The sequence below is a fragment of the Dendrobates tinctorius genome, unplaced genomic scaffold (genome assembly GCF_039654945.1).
Source record: "Dendrobates tinctorius isolate UK_male_01 unplaced genomic scaffold, ASM3965494v1 ptg000184l, whole genome shotgun sequence".
Classification (NCBI taxonomy): Eukaryota; Metazoa; Chordata; class Amphibia; order Anura; family Dendrobatidae; genus Dendrobates; species Dendrobates tinctorius.
In genome coordinates this window covers 669917-687875 of record NW_027361851.1, presented here as the reverse complement: position 1 = coordinate 687875, position 17959 = coordinate 669917, and the positions used below count along the sequence as shown (strand labels likewise).

The 17959-nt window shown below is 47.7% G+C and overlaps 1 protein-coding gene across 2 annotated transcripts in view; it reads right to left on the bottom strand.

Annotated features, from left to right (window-relative positions):
• DUSP13A (dual specificity phosphatase 13A) overlaps positions 1-17959 on the bottom strand; it is a 114771-nt gene that overhangs the window by 33462 nt on the left and 63350 nt on the right. Inside the window, exon 1 of one of the 2 annotated variants that reach the window (XM_073552058.1) lies at positions 7714-10759. The exons of the other annotated variant lie outside the window; for it this stretch is intronic. Coding sequence (XP_073408159.1) covers positions 7714-7835 — 122 coding nt within the window. The 5' untranslated portion in view covers positions 7836-10759. Of the gene's footprint in view, positions 1-7713; positions 10760-17959 lie in introns of those variants that run through there. 2 annotated transcript variants of the gene reach the window in all.

The following is a 17959-nucleotide window of genomic DNA, read 5'->3' as shown; positions in this document are numbered from 1 at the left end:
CTCGATGGCACAGCTGCCTGTGACCAAAGTGACGAGAGGATAATGGAGATTTTGAATCTCTGCGTACACTTTTGGACACTGGACACTTGTAGATTGTGTGAGGCCCACTGATATCTGAGCGCTATGTGACACGCTCGATGGCACAGCTGCCTGTGACCAAAGTGACGAGAGGATAATGGAGATTTTGAATCTCTGCGTACACTTTTGGACACTGGACACTTGTGGATTGTGTGAGGCCCACTGATATCTGAGCGCTATGTGACACGCTCAATGGCACAGCTGCCTGTGACCAAAGTGACGAGAGGATAATGGAGATTTTGAATCTCTGCGTACACTTTTGGACACTGGACACTTGTGGATTGTGTGAGGCCCACTGATATCTGAGCGCTATGTGACACGCTCGATGGCACAGCTGCCTGTGACCAAAGTGACGAGAGGATAATGGAGATTTTGAATCTCTGCGTACACTTTTGGACACTGGACACTTGTGGATTGTGTGAGGCCCACTGATATCTGAGCGCTATGTGACACGCTCGATGGCACAGCTGTGACAAAAGTGACTAGAGGATAAGGGAGATTGGATTGCTTTTAAAAAAGCAGTTTGCGGAGCAGTGGGTAAACAGCAATGCCAGCGTGTCAGGAAGCCTTAAAAGGCAGCCCAACAACCAACACCACTGATACACCACAATATAGCCTCCCCTTGCACTGCACACACAGTGACTTGTGTGTTGTGCAGGCCAAATCGCTAGCAGCAGAAGCAGTTTTTTTGTCTTCTTCCCTGCCTAACGCTCTCCCTACAGAATCAGCAGCAACCTCTCCCTATACTAAGATCGGCAGAAGTAAGATGGCGGTCGGCGTGCACGCCCTTTTATACCCCCTGTGACGCCCACCAAAGCAAGCCAATCACTTGCATGCCCTTCTGAAAGATGGTGGTGACCCGTGCCTAGGTCATCACGTTGCCCACAGTGTCCGTGGATCCTGATTGGCTGAAAAAGAGCGCAAAACAAACTTTTGAAACGCGACTTTGGCGCGTAAGTCGCCGACCTCGTGGCCGACCTCATCCTAGGGTCGGGTTTCGTTTCATGAAACCCGACTTTGCCAAAAGTCGGCGACTTTTGAATTTTTTCGACCCGTTTCGCTCAACTCTAGTGTTCATCCATCCTGGCTTCCTTAAATGATTACTATTCTTCCGTCTTTTCGGAATTGTTAACAATTGTGCTTTGAGAATTTCATTTTTCAAGATTTCCCATCCTTCCTGGACATTTTTGTCTTTAAGGATATCCAGCCATTGGATCCCTCCAATTCTCTTTCTGAATCCCTTAAAATCTGCCTTTCTGAAATCTAACCTTAATGTCTGAGTCTTCACAGGTCTTCCTCCTCTAGTTATCCAAAATTCTAAAATAGCATGGTCGCTACCTCCTAGGGTCCCAGCCACTTTTACCTCCTCAACCATTTCCTCCCTGTTTTTAAGGATTAGATCCAAGTTTGCAGTTCCCCTTGTTTTCTCCCCTACCTTTTGGAAGATAAAGTTGTCAGCAAGAGAGGATAAGAATTTCCTTGACCTGTTAGTTTTGCCTGAGAGATTCCCAACAAATGTCTGGATAGTTGAAATCTCCCATGACAACTATGTCATATTTTTTGGAGAACTTGGCCATTTGATGCATAAAGAGTTCATCCATATCTTCAGCTTGCACAGGCGGCCTGTAATAAATGCCTACAATGATGTCCTTTCCATTGTTCTGTCCTTGTATTCTTACCCAAAAAGTTTCCACAAAACTCCCAGTCTCTGAAGCTTCAATCTCTGTGCAGATATACGCGTTTCTAACATTCAATGCGACACCTCCTCCTCGTTTCTCAAGTCTGTTTTTTGCAAATAAGTTGTATCCTTCTAGTCTTGTATTCCAATCATGTGTATTGTACCACCAAGTTTCAGTGATTCCAATGACATCATATTTCTTTTCCTGTGTTAGTAGTTCCAATTCTCCTTGTTTGTTGCCCATGCTTTGTGCATTAGTATAGAAACATTTTAGTTTGTGATTGGTTTCTCTTTCTCCAATATTTTTATTAATTAGATTCTTTTGTCTTTGTTCTTCCTTTCCACTTCTAATAGCAGAGTTCTCAATAGCATTTGTCTGGTGTATGGCTTTTTCTGGTCTTTTGCTTCCCTTCCCATGTTGTTCTATTTTAAAGTTCTCCTTACAAGTGTAGCAAGACGACTTCCAAATACATGTTTTCCAGTCTTCGTAAGGTGCACCCCATCTCTAGCAAGTAGTCCATCGTAAAGGTAATTCACTCCGTGATCCATAAATCCAAATCGTTGCTGATGGCACCATCGACGTAGCCAGTTGTTCACCTGCAGAATCTTATTCCACCTCCTTGTTCCATGGCCATCCACTGGGAGGATGGAAGAGAAGACCACCTGCGCTCCCAGTTCTTTCACTTTCTTGCCTAAGTCTTTAAAGTCTCTGCAGATGGTTTCCAGGTCGTTTCTTGCGGTGTCATTTGTCCCCACATGTAGTAGCAGGAATGGGTAGTCATCTGTAGGTCTGAAGAGTCCTGATATCCTGTCAGACACATCTTTAATTTTTGCACCTGGAACACAGCACATTTCTCTTGAAGTTATATCCGGTCTGCAGATAGCGGCCTCTGTTCCTCTCAACAGGGAATCCCCCATGACCACCACTCTCCGTTTCTTCTTCACAACATTTTTCTTTCTCCATCCAGGAGGACTCTGAAGGCGTACAAGGTTGCTGTTTGTTGGCAAAGTCTTATCCTGATTTATTTCTTCATCGTTTTCCTGCGTGAGAGCCTGGTACTGGTTCCTGAGAAGTATGGGTGCTGACTGCCTCCTGATCCTCCTGCTTCTCTGGGTCACATGTCTCTATTCCTCTGTTTCTTCAGGTGCACTTTGAATTTCTTCTCTTTCTGTAACATGAAGAGATACTTCTGCTCTGTCTAAGAACTCTTCACCTTCCTTAATGATCTTCAACGTAGCTAACCTCTCTTTGACAGTTTGCAACTTTTCCTCCAACAGGGACACAAGCTTGCATTTGTGGCATGCAAGAGAAGCATCACATGATTTTTCGAACAGGGCCAATACTTTTGTCCACCCTCTTTTTTATGTTTGGTGTGGAATTATATCCAATTTGGCTTTAGGACAATTCTTTTTGTGTTTTTTCATTTAAGACAAATTAAATGAAGATAATAATACCAAAGAATTTGTGTTTGCAATCATTTTCAGGAAGAAACTGAGTATTATCTGACAGAATTGCAGGGGTGTCAATAATTTAGGCCACAACTGTAAATAAAATGGGAATGGTTGGTGATATCAACTTCCTGTTTGTGGCACATTAGTATATGGGAGGGGGAAAACTTTTCAAGATGGATAGTGGTCATGGTGGCCATTTTGAAGTTGGCCATTTTGGATCCAACTTTATAAATGGCCCACCCTGGTGTATCCATATAAATGGCCCACCCTGTACATAGCCCCAGGTATCAGGGACCAGAAATTTTTTTTTGCATCTTAATCCTGATTATTTTCTTCAAAAGCAATCCAGAACACACAATTTTGTTTTGCTCCATTTGCTTGTTGGCACTGCAGAATACAGCCAGTCCAGATCCTTTCCATATTACAGTGTGAAAATACAGCTATTATAAACAGGGGATTGGCCATCACAGGGATCACATCTGAGTGCACTGAAACTTTTGCCATTTCTGGGCTACTGTAAAATTTTAATCCCAAAAAAGGCTGATAGTATTAAAGCTCATCCATTATAACATCACAAAAAAAGGACCAGGAGCAGTATATAATATATATAGATTTTATTTTTATCAAAAAATGAAAACTAAAATCAAGATTATGAATAGATAATTTAATATTACATACGGGAATCAGCAACACCTAGGTACCACACACAGGAGGGGTTGGGTAAAGAAGTGGCAATATAATATCAATCACATATACCAATGAAGATGGCCGTAAAAAGTACACAAAAAGGTATAAATTATATGCAAAAAATAATAATCACCAAAAAAGAGGGAAAGAGGGGGATAGATAGGAAGTGCAAAAATCAGATACAGTATCTCTCAGTAGTCATATAAAGTGCAACAGTGCATAATTAGGGATCCGAAAAACAGACCTACAAAAATAGGCCCTTCAGCCCACATTACAAGCAAGGTTGGTTTCTGGCTTTATTTATTATTACTATTCTAGTTTCGTATACCCATCTTGGCAATTTGGCTATTGCTGGAGGCAGTCACACTTAGTATCAGATTATAAATCACTTGTCCATGGTCAATTTTTGTAGGTCTGTTTTTTGGATCAATTACGCACTGTTGCACTTTATATGACTACTGAGAGATATCTGATTTTTGCACTTTTGATTATCACAGCTGACACCCGGCATTATTTGTCAAGGGCAGTCACGGACCACCCCCGCCACGTTAACCTCTGGCACACTGCGATCAAACATGACGGGGTATTGGGCAGCACGGTGGCTCAGTGGTCACCAAGGACAACATCTGCAAGGAGTTTGTATGTTCTCCCCGTGTTTGTGTGGGTTTCCTCCGGGTACTCCGGTTTCCTCCCACACTCCAAAGACATACTGATAGGGAATTTAGATTGTGAGCCCCATCGGGGACAGTGATGAAAATGTTTGCAAACTGTAAAGCGCTGCGGAATATGTTAGCGCTATATAAAAATAAAGATTATTATTATTATTAAAGATTATTATTAGGGATGAATCGGCCGGAAGGGGGGTTCCCTCCGTGCTTCCCTGAGACCCCCTGAGCAGCGCGATGTGCTGCGCAGCTCTGAGGGCCTCCTGGGATTTCAGCGCTGAGATCTCATCTCTTGAGAGCTGGGTCCCGAGATCCCATCTGCGCAAGCGCCAGTGGACATTTTTTACCGGAACCACCGCACACACACAGGGAACTGAGGAAATGTCTCTGGCCTGTTGCACAATGTCGGCAGAGCCCCGGGCAGCACCGGGCACACCCGCAGCACCGCTGGGCACCGTAGACACCCGCAGCACCGGCCAGCAAACGCCGGACACCCGGAGAAACCGGGCAGCAGCACAAGACCCTGCAGCAGCGACACACATCAGAGCCCCCTCATCCCTGAATGCGGCCTGCAGCATCACTCCACGCCTGCCTTCTCCAGCAGCTAGCCTAGGACCCCACTACACCGCAACCACCAACCTCGGTAAGTAATAAGATGCAAGGATTATAAGAAGCACCACTATTTTATTAAAAAATATTTTTTTCTTATTTTTCTCCTCAAAATTTGTGGTGCGTCTTAAATCCGGAGCGTTTTATAAAGCGAAAAATATGGTAAATGAGGCATAGCTGTAATCGTACTGGCCCGAAGAATAAAACCGCTTTATCAATTTTACCACATGTGGAATGGTGTAAACGCACCCCCCCCAAAAGAAATTAATGAAATGCTGGTTTTTGTTCATTCTGCGTCCCAAAAATCAGAATAAAAAGCGACCAAAAAATGTCACATGCCCAAAAATGGTACCAATAAAAACGTCAACTCGTCTCGCAAAAAATAAGACCTCACATGACTTGGTGGGTCAAAATATGGAAAAATTATAGCTCTCAAAATGTGGTGATGCAAAAACTATTTTTACAATAAAAAGCGTCTTTTAGCATGTGACAGCTGCCAAACATAAAACCCCGCTATAAATAGTAAATCAAATCCCCCTTTATCACCCCCTTAGTTAGAAAAAAAATAATAACATTAAAAAAATGTATTTATTTCCATTTTCCCATTAGGGTTAGGGCTAGAGTTAGGGCTAGGGTTAGGGCTGAGATTAGGGTTAGGGGTGTGTTGGGGTTAGGGTTGGAGTTAGAATTAGGAGGTTTCCACTGTTTAGGCACATCAGGTGCTCTCGAAATGCAACATGGCATCTGATCTCAATTCCAGCCAACAGTGGTTTACCCCCACATATTGGGTATCCGCCTACTCAGGACAAATTGCACAACAACTTTTGGAGTCCAATTTCTCCTGTTACCCTTGAGAAAATAAAAATTTGGGGGCAAAATATCATTTTTGTGGAAGAAAATTATTTTTTTATTTTTATGGCTCTATGTTATAAACTTCTGTGAAGCACTTGTGGGTTCAAAGTGCTCACCACATATCTAGAGGGTCTAGTTTCCAAAATGGGGTCACATGTGGGGGGTTTCCACAGTTTACGCACATCAGAGGCTCTCCAAACGCGACATGACACCCGCAGATCATTCCATCAAAGTCTGCATTCCAAAACCTCACTACGTCACTTCCAAGCCCGACGTGTGCCCATACAGCAGTTTTCTCCCACATATGGGGTATCAGCGTACTCATGACAAATTGGACAACAACTTTTGTGGTCCAATTTCTCCTGTTACCCTTGGGAAAATAAAAAAATTGGGGACTAGATCATGTTTGTGGAAAAAATGATTTTTTTATTTTCACGCCCAGGCGTTATAAACTTCTGTGAAGTCCCTGGGGGTTCAAAGTGCTCACCACACATCTAGATAAGTTCCTTGGGGGGTCTAGTTTCCAAAATGTAAGTTCAATATAGAATCGCTGCGCACACAGATTATGCTCAAAGTGAAGTATTTTTATTTATTGACGGTGATGAAGTGACAGCTGATGTTTCTGCCTGACAACGGCCTTTATCACATAGTCGCCCTTTTGAGTAGAGTGTCTGTAGTCAACGGGTAATTAGTATCACTGCTAGGCAATGTTTCGAAGAGTTGCAGATTACCCAATGTGGCCAGTGATCCTGGTTCCTGAGGAGCCGAAGTTATGGAGGTGTGCCAAAGGATCATTGGTGGTGCAGTGGGGGATGCAGGCACCGCCGTGCCTGAGCAGTAGTTTCCAAAATGGTGTCATTTGTGTGGGGTTTCCACTGTTTTCACACAAGAGAAAAGTGTATGCACCAAAATACAGGGATCACCACCAAGCCAAATATTCAGGTTTAACAAATTTCTTTATTACAATGAGCAGCACAAACAAACACTTGTTTAAAAGCAGTTAAAAAGTCTGGAAAAGAACAGACATGGATCAATAGACAAAAAATGATGATCATGATGTTAAACAATAAAGAGTCAAATACTTAGAGCCCCACAGTAACTCCACAATCAGTGTACTGTAAACCAATACAAATGATTGCTGGCTAATATTGCCTAGCTCCTGCTATAGCAGTAGTCTATCTGTATGCTGTTTGCATATGAGCCTCAATCATTAAGTGCTATCAGTATTGAATACACAGCCAAGGATAACAAAATCAAATAAATACAAAAATATGCTGTATACCTACAAATCATGAGCACTCAGTTCTAATATGGCAGAAATACAATTATGCCATGCAAACACAGCTTGTTGCCAGGAAAGATGGCTAAAGAGGTACAGATTAAATCACTCCTTCCCCCAGCATGATGGCGGTTAGCCCCTGAGCACAAGCACACATCTCGGTTACATGGGGCCCAGGACTCACGCATATCGACACAATAATGTGTCTTTCTCAAGGTCAGTTTCCACTGTTTTGGCACATCAGGGGCTTTCCAAATGCGACATGGCATCCGATCTCAATTCCAGCCAAAAAGTCAATGTCATGTCCGCCATGTCTGCCATGTCTGTTTTGTCTCAAGAACTCCTGGAGCGATGTGCATGCGCATATCTTGTCTGCTATCCTGCGTGTTCCCTAGAGCAGTGTGCACACTCACCTCATGTCTGAGCTGCAGGATGCCTGCGTTTCTGCTCTGCCTTCTGTGATCTTCTCGTCATGTCTAGAATCCCTGCTCATGTGTCCCTGCCTGGATCCTGCACTGTCTGGTTCTGCAATCATCTCGTCATGTCTGAATCGCTGATCATGTGATATTTCCTGGATCCTGCTCTGTCTGGTTCTGCAATCATCTCGTCATGTCTGAAACGCTGATCATGTGACGTTTCCTAAAGATCCTGCACTGTCTGGTTTGGTAATCATCTCGTCATGCCTAGTACTCTGATCATGTGACCTGTCTAGGTTTCAGCACTGATTCTGCAGTCGTCTCGTCATGTCTGGAACTCCGATCATGTGATTATGCTCTGTTATCCTGTGGATCTGAACCCGGAAGTGCTCCCCTGGTCCTGACCGGAAGAGGAGGTGCTATGCCCTATATCAGGCCACCCCTTCCTATGCTCAGGGCCTGAGTATTGTGTGGTGTCCCTGTATGGCTGCTTGGTCTGTGGGGCGCTCCCTCTATTCTGCGCCCTTGCACTTTGCTCTGTCGTGCATCTCTGCACACACTCCGTGCTCGTATTCCGTCTCTTGTCTTGTCTAGTGTTTGTCCTTCGTGCCATGTTCTGTCCCTGCTCTGCTTTGCCTTGTAGTCCTTGTTTGCTCTTCTTCTGTTCCGTGTTTCTGTCCTCGTGTCATGTCTCGCTCTGCTTTGTGGCTTCAGGTACCCTGCCTCCGTCTCTGTGCCTGGTGTGCCGCTCTGCACGCGCAGGACTCTGCCTCGCCTGTCCCTGGCGTGCCGCTCTGCACACGCAGGACTCTGCCTCGCCTGTCCCTAGCGTGCCGCTCTGCACGCACAGGACTCTGCCTCGCCTGTCCCTGGCGTGCCTCTCTGCACGCGCAGGACTCTGCCTCGCCTGTCCCTGGCGTGCCTCTCTGCACGCGCAAGACTCTGCCTCGCCTGTCCCTGGCGTGCCTCTCTGCACGCGCAGGACTCTGCCTCGCCTGTCCCTGGCGTGCCTCTCTGCACGCGCAGGACTCTGCCTCGCCTGTCCCTGGCGTGCCTCTCTGCACGCGCAGGACTCTGCCTCGCCTGTCCCTGGCGTGCCTCTCTGCACGCGCAGGACTCTGCCTCGCCTGTCCCTGGCGTGCCTCTCTGCACGCGCAGGACTCTGCCTTGCCTGTCCCTGGCGTGCCTCTCTGCACCCGCAGGACTCTGCCTTGCCTGTGTACCCTGTCTAGTCCCAAGGTCCTCCCTTGGCCCGGCTCTGGGCTTCTGCCTATGCTCCGCTGCTAGACTGTGCCTGTCCCTGGCGTGTCTCTACACGTGCAGGCCTCGCTCTGTGCTCTGTCTAGTCCCAAGGTCCTTCCTTGGCCCGGCTCTGGGCTTCGGCCTACGCTCTGCTGCTAGACTGTCCCTGGCATGCTGTTTGCATGCATAGGTCTCTGCCTAGTTCTTTGTATTGTCCCTGATGTTTCGTGCGCCCTTGCACATTTCGTACTAGGCTTTGCCATGCTGTCTCGCTTGTGGCTCTGTCCTGTACCCCTTGCCTAGCCCTGCCTTGTGGCTCCGTGCCTCCATACACATGCCTGGTCGCCTGTGCCTACCTGGTGTGCCTCAGCCGTGCCGCCTCTAGCCGTGCTCGCCTGTGTGCCCCAGCCGTGCCCCGACCAGTGCTATAGTGGTCTGGCTGCGTGGCCCCGCAGCGGTGCCGCCTCTAGTCGTGCCTGCTTGCAACTGCCATCGTCAGTACCACCTGCCGGTGCTTCCAGCCGTGGTCTCTGTGCTCTCTTGCACTCACGCTGGTTCTCGCACTGTGCCTTTTCGTGCTACTCTTGCACAAAGCCTTTGTCTCCTTTTGCTCTTTTCCGTACCCTAGTTTGCCTGCCGGATTCCATAACCTGCCGACCGCTGCCAGAGGTCCGGACCTAGATGACTGCGGCCTGTTGTCCGGAGCTGATGTCCGTAGCCAGATAACTGGACCCTGTCGGTCGATGCCAGCATTTGGATTCTGATGCCACTGTACTCTGTGCCTCTCCCTGGCATGCCCCTTAGCATGCGCAGGCCACCGTCCTGTGAACCTGACCCGTTCCTGGCATGCCCCTCGGCATGCGCAGGTCTCTGTCCTGTGAACCTGATCTTGGCGTGTCCGTTGACACGCACCATGTCACTAACTCTCTTGTTTCCTTGCATGGAACCCTGGCTAACTTCTGGATGTCCGGATCCTGCCAATCACCCTCTGAGCTACAGACCCTGATGCCCTGGTTGATCGTGGACTGTTGTCCGGAGTACGATGTCCGTGTACCATCTGCACGTTCCATGCCTGGACCTCGGCGTGCCATTGCAGGCACCCTGTTTCATGAACTGTGTGTTCGCGTTTGCTGTTGCACCCTGAAGAGTTCCACAAGTCTTGGACCTCGGCGTGCTCTTGCACGCACCCTGCTTTATGTTCTGTGTGTTCACGTTTTGCACCTGTTGTACCTGAAGTCTTCCTTAATGAAGTTCCTTTGAAGTAATGACTTGTCTTGCCTCGTCTTGTTTCCCTGAGCTGGCCGTCTGGTCCAGCAGCCGTGGTGGCTCACCCCCTTGGTCGTGCCCCTGACACTCCCTGTATAGGGGGTGGTTCTCGCTAAGTCAGCTCGCCCTAGGTGGGTGGGTGCCACGGCCCAGAGGGTCCACTCTTTCTAAGAAGAACGACTCAGCGTAAGCTGACACTTCGTCACAGTCAAATGGTGCTGCTTCCCTTCCGAGCTCTGCCATGCGCCCAAATAGTCGTGTACCCCCACATATGGGGTATCAGCGTACTCAGGACAAATTGCACAATAACTTTTGGGGTCCTGATACCCTTGGGAAAATAAAAATTGGGGGTGAAAAGAACATTTTTGAGGAAAAAATATGATTTTTCCTCTTTGCCACGACAGCACCCACTGAGAGGGGATCCGCCCCCGGAACAGGAAACCTACAGAGAGATAAATGGGGCGGTCCCCCTCGCTCCCTCAGTTTGGTTTCCTGTTCCAGGAAAGGAAGCCGCAGAAGAGGATGCCTGGTCTGGTAGCCGCCTGCGTGCAGAATATGAGCAGCAGGGGCCCCAGGACAGGAGGCAGCGTCGGGCGGAGAGGTGTATTCCCCCCCCCAGAGCTGGTGTAATGCAGGTGAGGCTGGAGGCGACAGTGGTGCCAAGGCTCACTGGGGACATGGCTATAACCCCCCCCGAGGGGGTAGACGCATTACTAACGCAATCTGGGCGTTCTGGGCCGCGCCCCCCCCCCGAAAGGAGAAGGGCTCGAGCGTGTGTGCTGAGCGGCGCACTGGGAGTCATACCTGCGGCAGGAGAAGGACCCCGTGCGTGGAGGGGGGCGCAGACGCGCGGTGTCGCCGCCCGCATCACTATTTGCGGTGACCCAGCGCTCCCCAGGAGAGGCAACCCGGAAGTGGAGGAGGACTTCCGGGATCAGGCAAGGCAGAGACCGCGGGACAACGCCCGCGCATGCGCAGTAGGGGGAAAAAAAAAAAGAGGAGCAGCTATAGCAAAGGCTTTAAATGAAGGCCACAAACGCAGCGCTAGTGCGCAGTCATGTCGTCCTTAGATGACCCAGCTTCGCTCCCATTAGGTCAGCTAGTGGTATCCCCACTTGGCAGTAGACAGAGCAGTGCTACAAGGAGAACCAATAGCACCAGAAAAAGTGGCAGCTCCAGGAAGGAATCTAGTGGACCTTCCAGGCAAGATGAGCCGTTAGAGAAGAAACGCAAGGAAAAGAAGTCGTCCCATGCCTCGCCTCAGCCTGGGTCTCGGACACCGCAGCCGGTAGTTGCTGACGAAATTCACAGGTGAGTGTTTTTTTGGTCAGGATAGATAATTGATGGCCTTCTATTTCTGGTCCATACCCCCTTTAGGCTAAAAGAACAGAGAAGGCGAAACATAGAGAGTGTGCCTTATGTTCGCAGCCCCTCCCGGATGGCTACCCAAAGAGATTATGCCAATCATGTATTGAGGAGGCCTTACAGGAGGAATACTCACGAAAGGAGGATATCCGGCCAATGATAAGAGAGGAACTACGGGCCTTAGGCGGTTCCAGTAGTCTAGGGGGTCACTCCTCCGTGAGAGAAATACGTTCGCCTAAAGGAGGAGTCTCGCTGGCGTCGCCGTCAGATACCGGAGAACTTGATTCCGATAGGTCCCAGGAATACCTTTCCTCAGAGGACGAGGATCAGACGTGTTTCCCCACGGACAGTGTCAGTAATTTAGTGAAGTCCGTCCGAAATACCATGGGGTTGCCGGAGAGTAAGGACCCCAAGACCCCTCAGGACATAATGTTTGCGGGTATTTCCAGTAAAAAGGTCCGAGCATTCCCAGTGGTCCCAGCTGTAAAAGACCTAGTTAAGAGGGAATGGGAGAAACAAGGTCAGAGAACCTTCCTTCCCTTAACGTCAAAGCGTAAGTATCCCTTTGACGATGAGGAGTTAACAGCCTGGTCGAGAGCCCCCAAGGTGGATGCGGCAGTGGCCTCTACCTCCCGTAGATCCTCCTTGCCAGTAGAGGATTTGGGAACTTTGGCTGATTCTTCGGATCGTAAGACCGATACATTCCTCAAAAGATCTTGGGAAGCTTGTACGGCAGCCTTTAAGTCCGCAATAGCAGCCACGTGTACGGCAAGATCAATGTTGGTGTGGCTGAATGACTTGGAGGACAATATTAAGAATGGAGTAGCTAGGAATAGACTTCTTTCCGCTATGCCCCTCATTAAGGGAGCAGCGGCCTTCCTCTCCGACTCCTCCGCAGACTCTCTCCGGTTATCAGCTAGAGCGGCAGGACTGACCAATGCTGGCAGGCGGGCCTTATGGTTGAAGGGGTGGAAAGGAGACCCACAAACAAAAACTAGATTGTGTGCTATACCCTGCCAGGGTAAGTACCTGTTTGGCACGGAACTGGATGAGATTTTGACAAAAGCGGGGGAGAGGAAGAAGGGGTTCCCTAACCCGTATGTTCCGTTCAACAGGAGGGCCTACAGGAAGCCGCCGTTCGGTAAAAAGGACTTTAGACCCCAGGACCGCTGGGGAAATAAGGACCCCAAGCAAAGAGGCAACCTATTCGGGAAACGTCCCTTCAGGGGAGACAGATCCCGATAAAACCGTTACACCGGTAGGTGGCAGGCTATTAAGATTCAGCCGCCAATGGATGAAGGTGACATCAAACCCGTGGGCCTTAAATATTGTGTCATCAGGCCTAAAATTAGAATTTGTTCGGTATCCACCGAACTCCTTCCTATTGACTTCTATGAAGTCCCGATCACAGCAGGAAGCACTGGAGATGGAGATTGCAGTACTGCTAACTAAACAGGTCCTAGTAGAGGTCCCAGACGACGAAATAGGGATGGGCTCTTATTCTCCTCTATTTTTAGTCCCAAAACCAGATGGCTCTTACAGGACTATAATAAATTTAAAGAAACTTAATACCTTCCTAAGACTAAGGTCGTTTAAGATGGAGTCGATTAAGTCTGCAATAAAGCTTTTGTTTCCCAGGTGTTATATGGCAGTCTTGGACCTAAAGGACGCCTACTACCATCTCCCCATATATCGAGGGCACCAGAGGTTCCTGCGGGTAGCAGTCTGGTTCAAAGGTCGGATTCAGCATTTCCAGTTTGCAGCAATGCCATTCGGGCTATCCATGGCTCCTCGGGTATTTACCAAATTAATGCTGGAAGTAATGTCGTATGTAAGGCTGAATGACACCCTAGTTGTCCCTTACTTAGACGACCTGCTCATAGTGGGGAATTCTGTTACACAGTGTGAAGCAAGAATAGCTAGGATTATCTCATCCCTACAAACACTGGGTTGGCTAATTAACTGGGAAAAGTCCAGACTAGAGCCTGTGACATGTCAAAGGTTTTTGGGCCTGCAAGTGGACTCCGTAACTGAGGAGTGCTTTCTGCCGAACGCCAAAGTAATGGCCATAATCGATAAGATACAGAATGCTACAGGAAGACCCGTAATGTCATTGAGACAGGGCATGTCCTTGCTGGGGTCTCTGATATCGTGCATTCCAGCGGTGCAATGGGCTCAGTTCCACTCCAGAGAACTACAGTGGGCTATTCTGCAGGAGACAGACTGCAGGGGCGGCTGGAAGGGAAGATGTCCCTATCGCCCGAGGTGGTTGAATCCCTAAAATGGTGGTTAAATCCTTCCAATCTATCGAAGGGAGTACAGTGGTGGGTGACTCCCTCCAAAGTACTCCCCACGGATGCCAGCCCCTTAGGTTGGGGAGCCCACCTAGAGGAGCACATGGTACAAGGCTGGTGGCGTGAGAATGAAATAGAGGCCTCCTCTAATGTAAAGGAGCTAACAGCGATTTTTTACGCGATATCTCACTTTCTCCCGCAGTTAAGGGGCGCCCACGTAAAGATCCAGACAGACAATACCACCGCAGTGGCCTATATAAACCGGCAAGGAGGCACGCGGTCAATGCCTCTGATGTCTATCGCGGGAAAGATCCTGGAGATGGCCGAGGTCCATCTTCTCTCCTTGTCAGCGCTCCATATAAGAGGAGTAGACAACTCCCGAGCAGACTATCTCAGTCACCAGGGCCTATACCAGGGCGAGTGGGTCCTCAGCAGACGCGTCTTCGAAATGATAGCGTCAGAATGGGGCAGACCGGAGATAGACCTATTCGCAACCAGAGCCAACAGGCGCGTAAAAAGGTTTGCTTCTCTCTACAGGTCGGACAACCCAGACATTCTAGATGCCCTCCAAGCACCCTGGGCATTCCAACTAGCCTATGCCTTCCCTCCAATGGTGCTACTACCAACAGTAGTCAGGAAAATAAGACAGGAGGGGGCGAGGGTCATCTTGATAGCCCCATTTTGGCCAAAAAGACCGTGGTTTTCATGGCTGAGAGCCATGTCGGTAACCGACCCGTGGATCCTGCCGCTGCACCAGAATCTTCTCTCGCAGGGACCCTGCTACCATCCACAGGCCAAAGCCCTGCACCTAGCGGCCTGGAATTTGAAAGGGAGCTACTGAGGCAGAAGGGTTTCTCAAAGAACCTAATCAATACCCTGCTACAAAGCAGGAAGGAGTCCACGACAAAAATATATGCTAAGGTGTGGAGGAAGTTCCTGGCCTTTCACCCAACAAAACTAGCTGGTGAAGTACCCATTACGGCCATTCTAGAGTTTCTACAAAAAGGCCGAGAACCGAGACTCTCAGTAAGCACTCTTAAGGTCCACGTGTCAGCCCTAGGAGCCCTATTTAACTATAACGTGGCAGCAAATAGATGGGTGACTCGGTTTATCTCGGCTTGTCAACGAGCAGAACCGGTGCATATGCCTCGGCTACCAGCGTGGAACCTTACTCTAGTTTTGGATGCCTTCACTCAGGCACCGTTTGAGCCCATAAGCTCAGCATCAGTAAAGTGCCTCTCATTGAAAACGGCTATGCTGGTGGCCTTAGTATCGGCCAGGAGAGTGAGTGATCTTCATGCTCTATCAGTAGACCCACCGTTCCTGTTAACAACACGAGACAGTCTCATTTTAAAGACGGATCCGTCCTATCTGCCCAAACGGGCAACTAAATTTCATAGATCTCAAGAGATATGCCTACCTTCATTCTATGAGAACCCGTCAACACAGGACGAGGAGAAATATCACACCTTAGATGTGAAAAGAGCCGTGCTAGCCTATCTAGATAGGACCAGTCCCTGGAGGCAGAGTAGGTCTCTTTTTGTCTCCTTCCAGGGCAGCAGGAAGGGGTCTGCAGTTACATCAGGCACGATATCCAGATGGATTAGACATGCGATCACAATGGCGTATCTGACAAAAGGAGAAGACCCTCCACTGGGGATTAAGGCGCACTCCACTAGAGCCATATCATCCTCCTGGGCCGAGAGGGCGAACGTCCCAATTGAACAAATATGTAAGGCTGCAACCTGGTCTTCTCCGTCTAGTCACTATAGACTAGATTTGTCCTCTACCGAGGATCTAACTTTTGGTAGATCAGTCCTTAACACGGTGTGCCCGCCCAAGTGATTATCTCTGGAAATCTCTCAGTGGGTGCTGTCGTGGCGAAGAGGAAAAACCGGATTACTTACCGGTAATACTCTTTTGTAGAGTCCACGACAGCACCCGCTCACTTCCCTCCCGTAAGGATTTTTCACACATGGGTCTCCTTGGTGGTGGAGATTGTGATTTAAGTTAGATATGTGATTAAACTTAGTAAACATAAAACTACATAGGGGTAAGATAGATGAATTGCCCAAATAAATTGACTAAAACATGTATGGCGGTTCCTCCGTTGTTCTCGGTAACACAAACTGAGGGAGCGAGGGGGACCGCCCCATTTATCTCTCTGTAGGTTTCCTGTTCCGGGGGCGGATCCCCTCTCAGTGGGTGCTGTCGCGGACTCTACAAAAGAGTATTACAGGTAAGTAATCCGGTTTTTTAATTGTACGGCTGTACGTTTTAATCTTCTGTGAAGCCCTTGGGGGTTCAAAGTTGTCACCACACATCTAAATTTCCTTGGGGGGTATAGTTTCCAAAATGGTGTCATTTGTGGGGGTTTCCACTGTTTTGGCACATCAGGGGCTTTCCAAACGCGACATGGCGTCTAATCTCAATTCCAGCCAAAAAAAGTCAAATGGCGCTGCTTCCCTTCCGAGCTCTGCCATGTGCCCAAATAGTGGTTTATCCCCACATATGGGGTGTCAGCGTACTCAGGACAAATTGCACAATAGCTTTAGGGGTCCTGTTACCCTTGGGAAAATAAAAATTGGGGTGAAAAGATCATCTTTGTGGAAAAAATGATTTTTTTAATTGTACGGCTGTACGTTATAAATTTCTGTGAAGCCCTTGGGGGTTCAAAGTTCTCACCACATATCTAGATAAATTCCTTAGGGGGTCTAATTTCCAAAATGGGGTCACTTGTGGGGGGTTTCCACTGTTTAGGCACATCAGGGGCTCTCCAAACGTGACATGGCGTCTGATCTGAATTCCAGCCAATTTTGCGTTGAAAAAGTCAAACAGCGCTCCTTCCCTTCTGAGCGCTGCCATGCGCCGAAACAGTGGTTCCCCCCACATATCAGATATCAGCGTACTCAGGACAAACTGCACAATAACTTCTGCAGTCCAATTTCTCCTGTTACCCTTGGTAAAATGAAAAAAAAAATTGGAGCTGAAGTAATTTTTTTGTAAAAAAAGTTAAATGTTCATTTTTTTAAACATTCAAAAAAGTCCTGTGAAGCACCTGAAGGGTTAATAAACTTCTTGAATGTAGTTTTGAGCACCTTGAGGGGTGCAGTATTTAGAATTGTGTCACTTTTGGGGATTTTCTACCATATACACCCCTCAAAGTGACTTCAAATGTGATATGGTCCCTAAAAATAAAATGGTGTTGTAAAAATGAGAAATCGCTGGTAAACTTTTAACCCTTATAACTTCCTAACAAAAAAAAAATTTGGTCCCCAAATTGTGCTGATCTAAAATAAATATGTGGGAAATATTATTTATTAATTTTTGTGTGCCATATCTCTGTGATTTAAAGATATAAAAATTCAAAGTTGGAAAATTGTGAAATTTTCAACATTTTTGCCAAATTTCTGTTTTTTCCACAAATAAACGCAAGTTATATCAATGAAATTTTACAATTAACATGAATTACAATATGTCACAAGAAAACAGTGTCAGAAACACCTGTATCCATGGAAGCGTTCCACAGTTATTACCTCATAAAGGGACAGTGGTCAGAATTGTAAAAATTGGCCCGGTCATTAACGTACAAACCACCCTTGGGGTAAAGGGGTTAAAGGGTGTTTATGATGCCCATAGAAAAAATAATGTTTATACAGTATGTTCATGTATACCCCCAGGGGCATATGTTTGTCAGCCATTCATTACAAGTATAGGAGACCCAATCTTTTATACTGGGAAACTTTTTTCATGAGGCCTCCTCTACGTCTCTTCAAAGTGGCATTGGAGTGGCTCAAAATGTTTGCCAGCCCTTGTATTCACTGCATAGGCAAACAGTATGTGAGACCCACTTCTTTATAATGGGAAAATTGTTGTATGAGGCCCCCTTCCACGTCTCTTCCAAGGAGTTTTGGGCTGTGTCCAAATTTGTGGCAGCTCTTGCATTCACTGCATAAGCAAACAGTCTGCGCAACCCCTCCCCCTTTTGACCCTCCACCCCCTGTTGGGACCCCCAGTATGGAGTGTGCTGATTTCCCATGGAACCTTCCATATCATGGCATCTGTCGACCAATCCA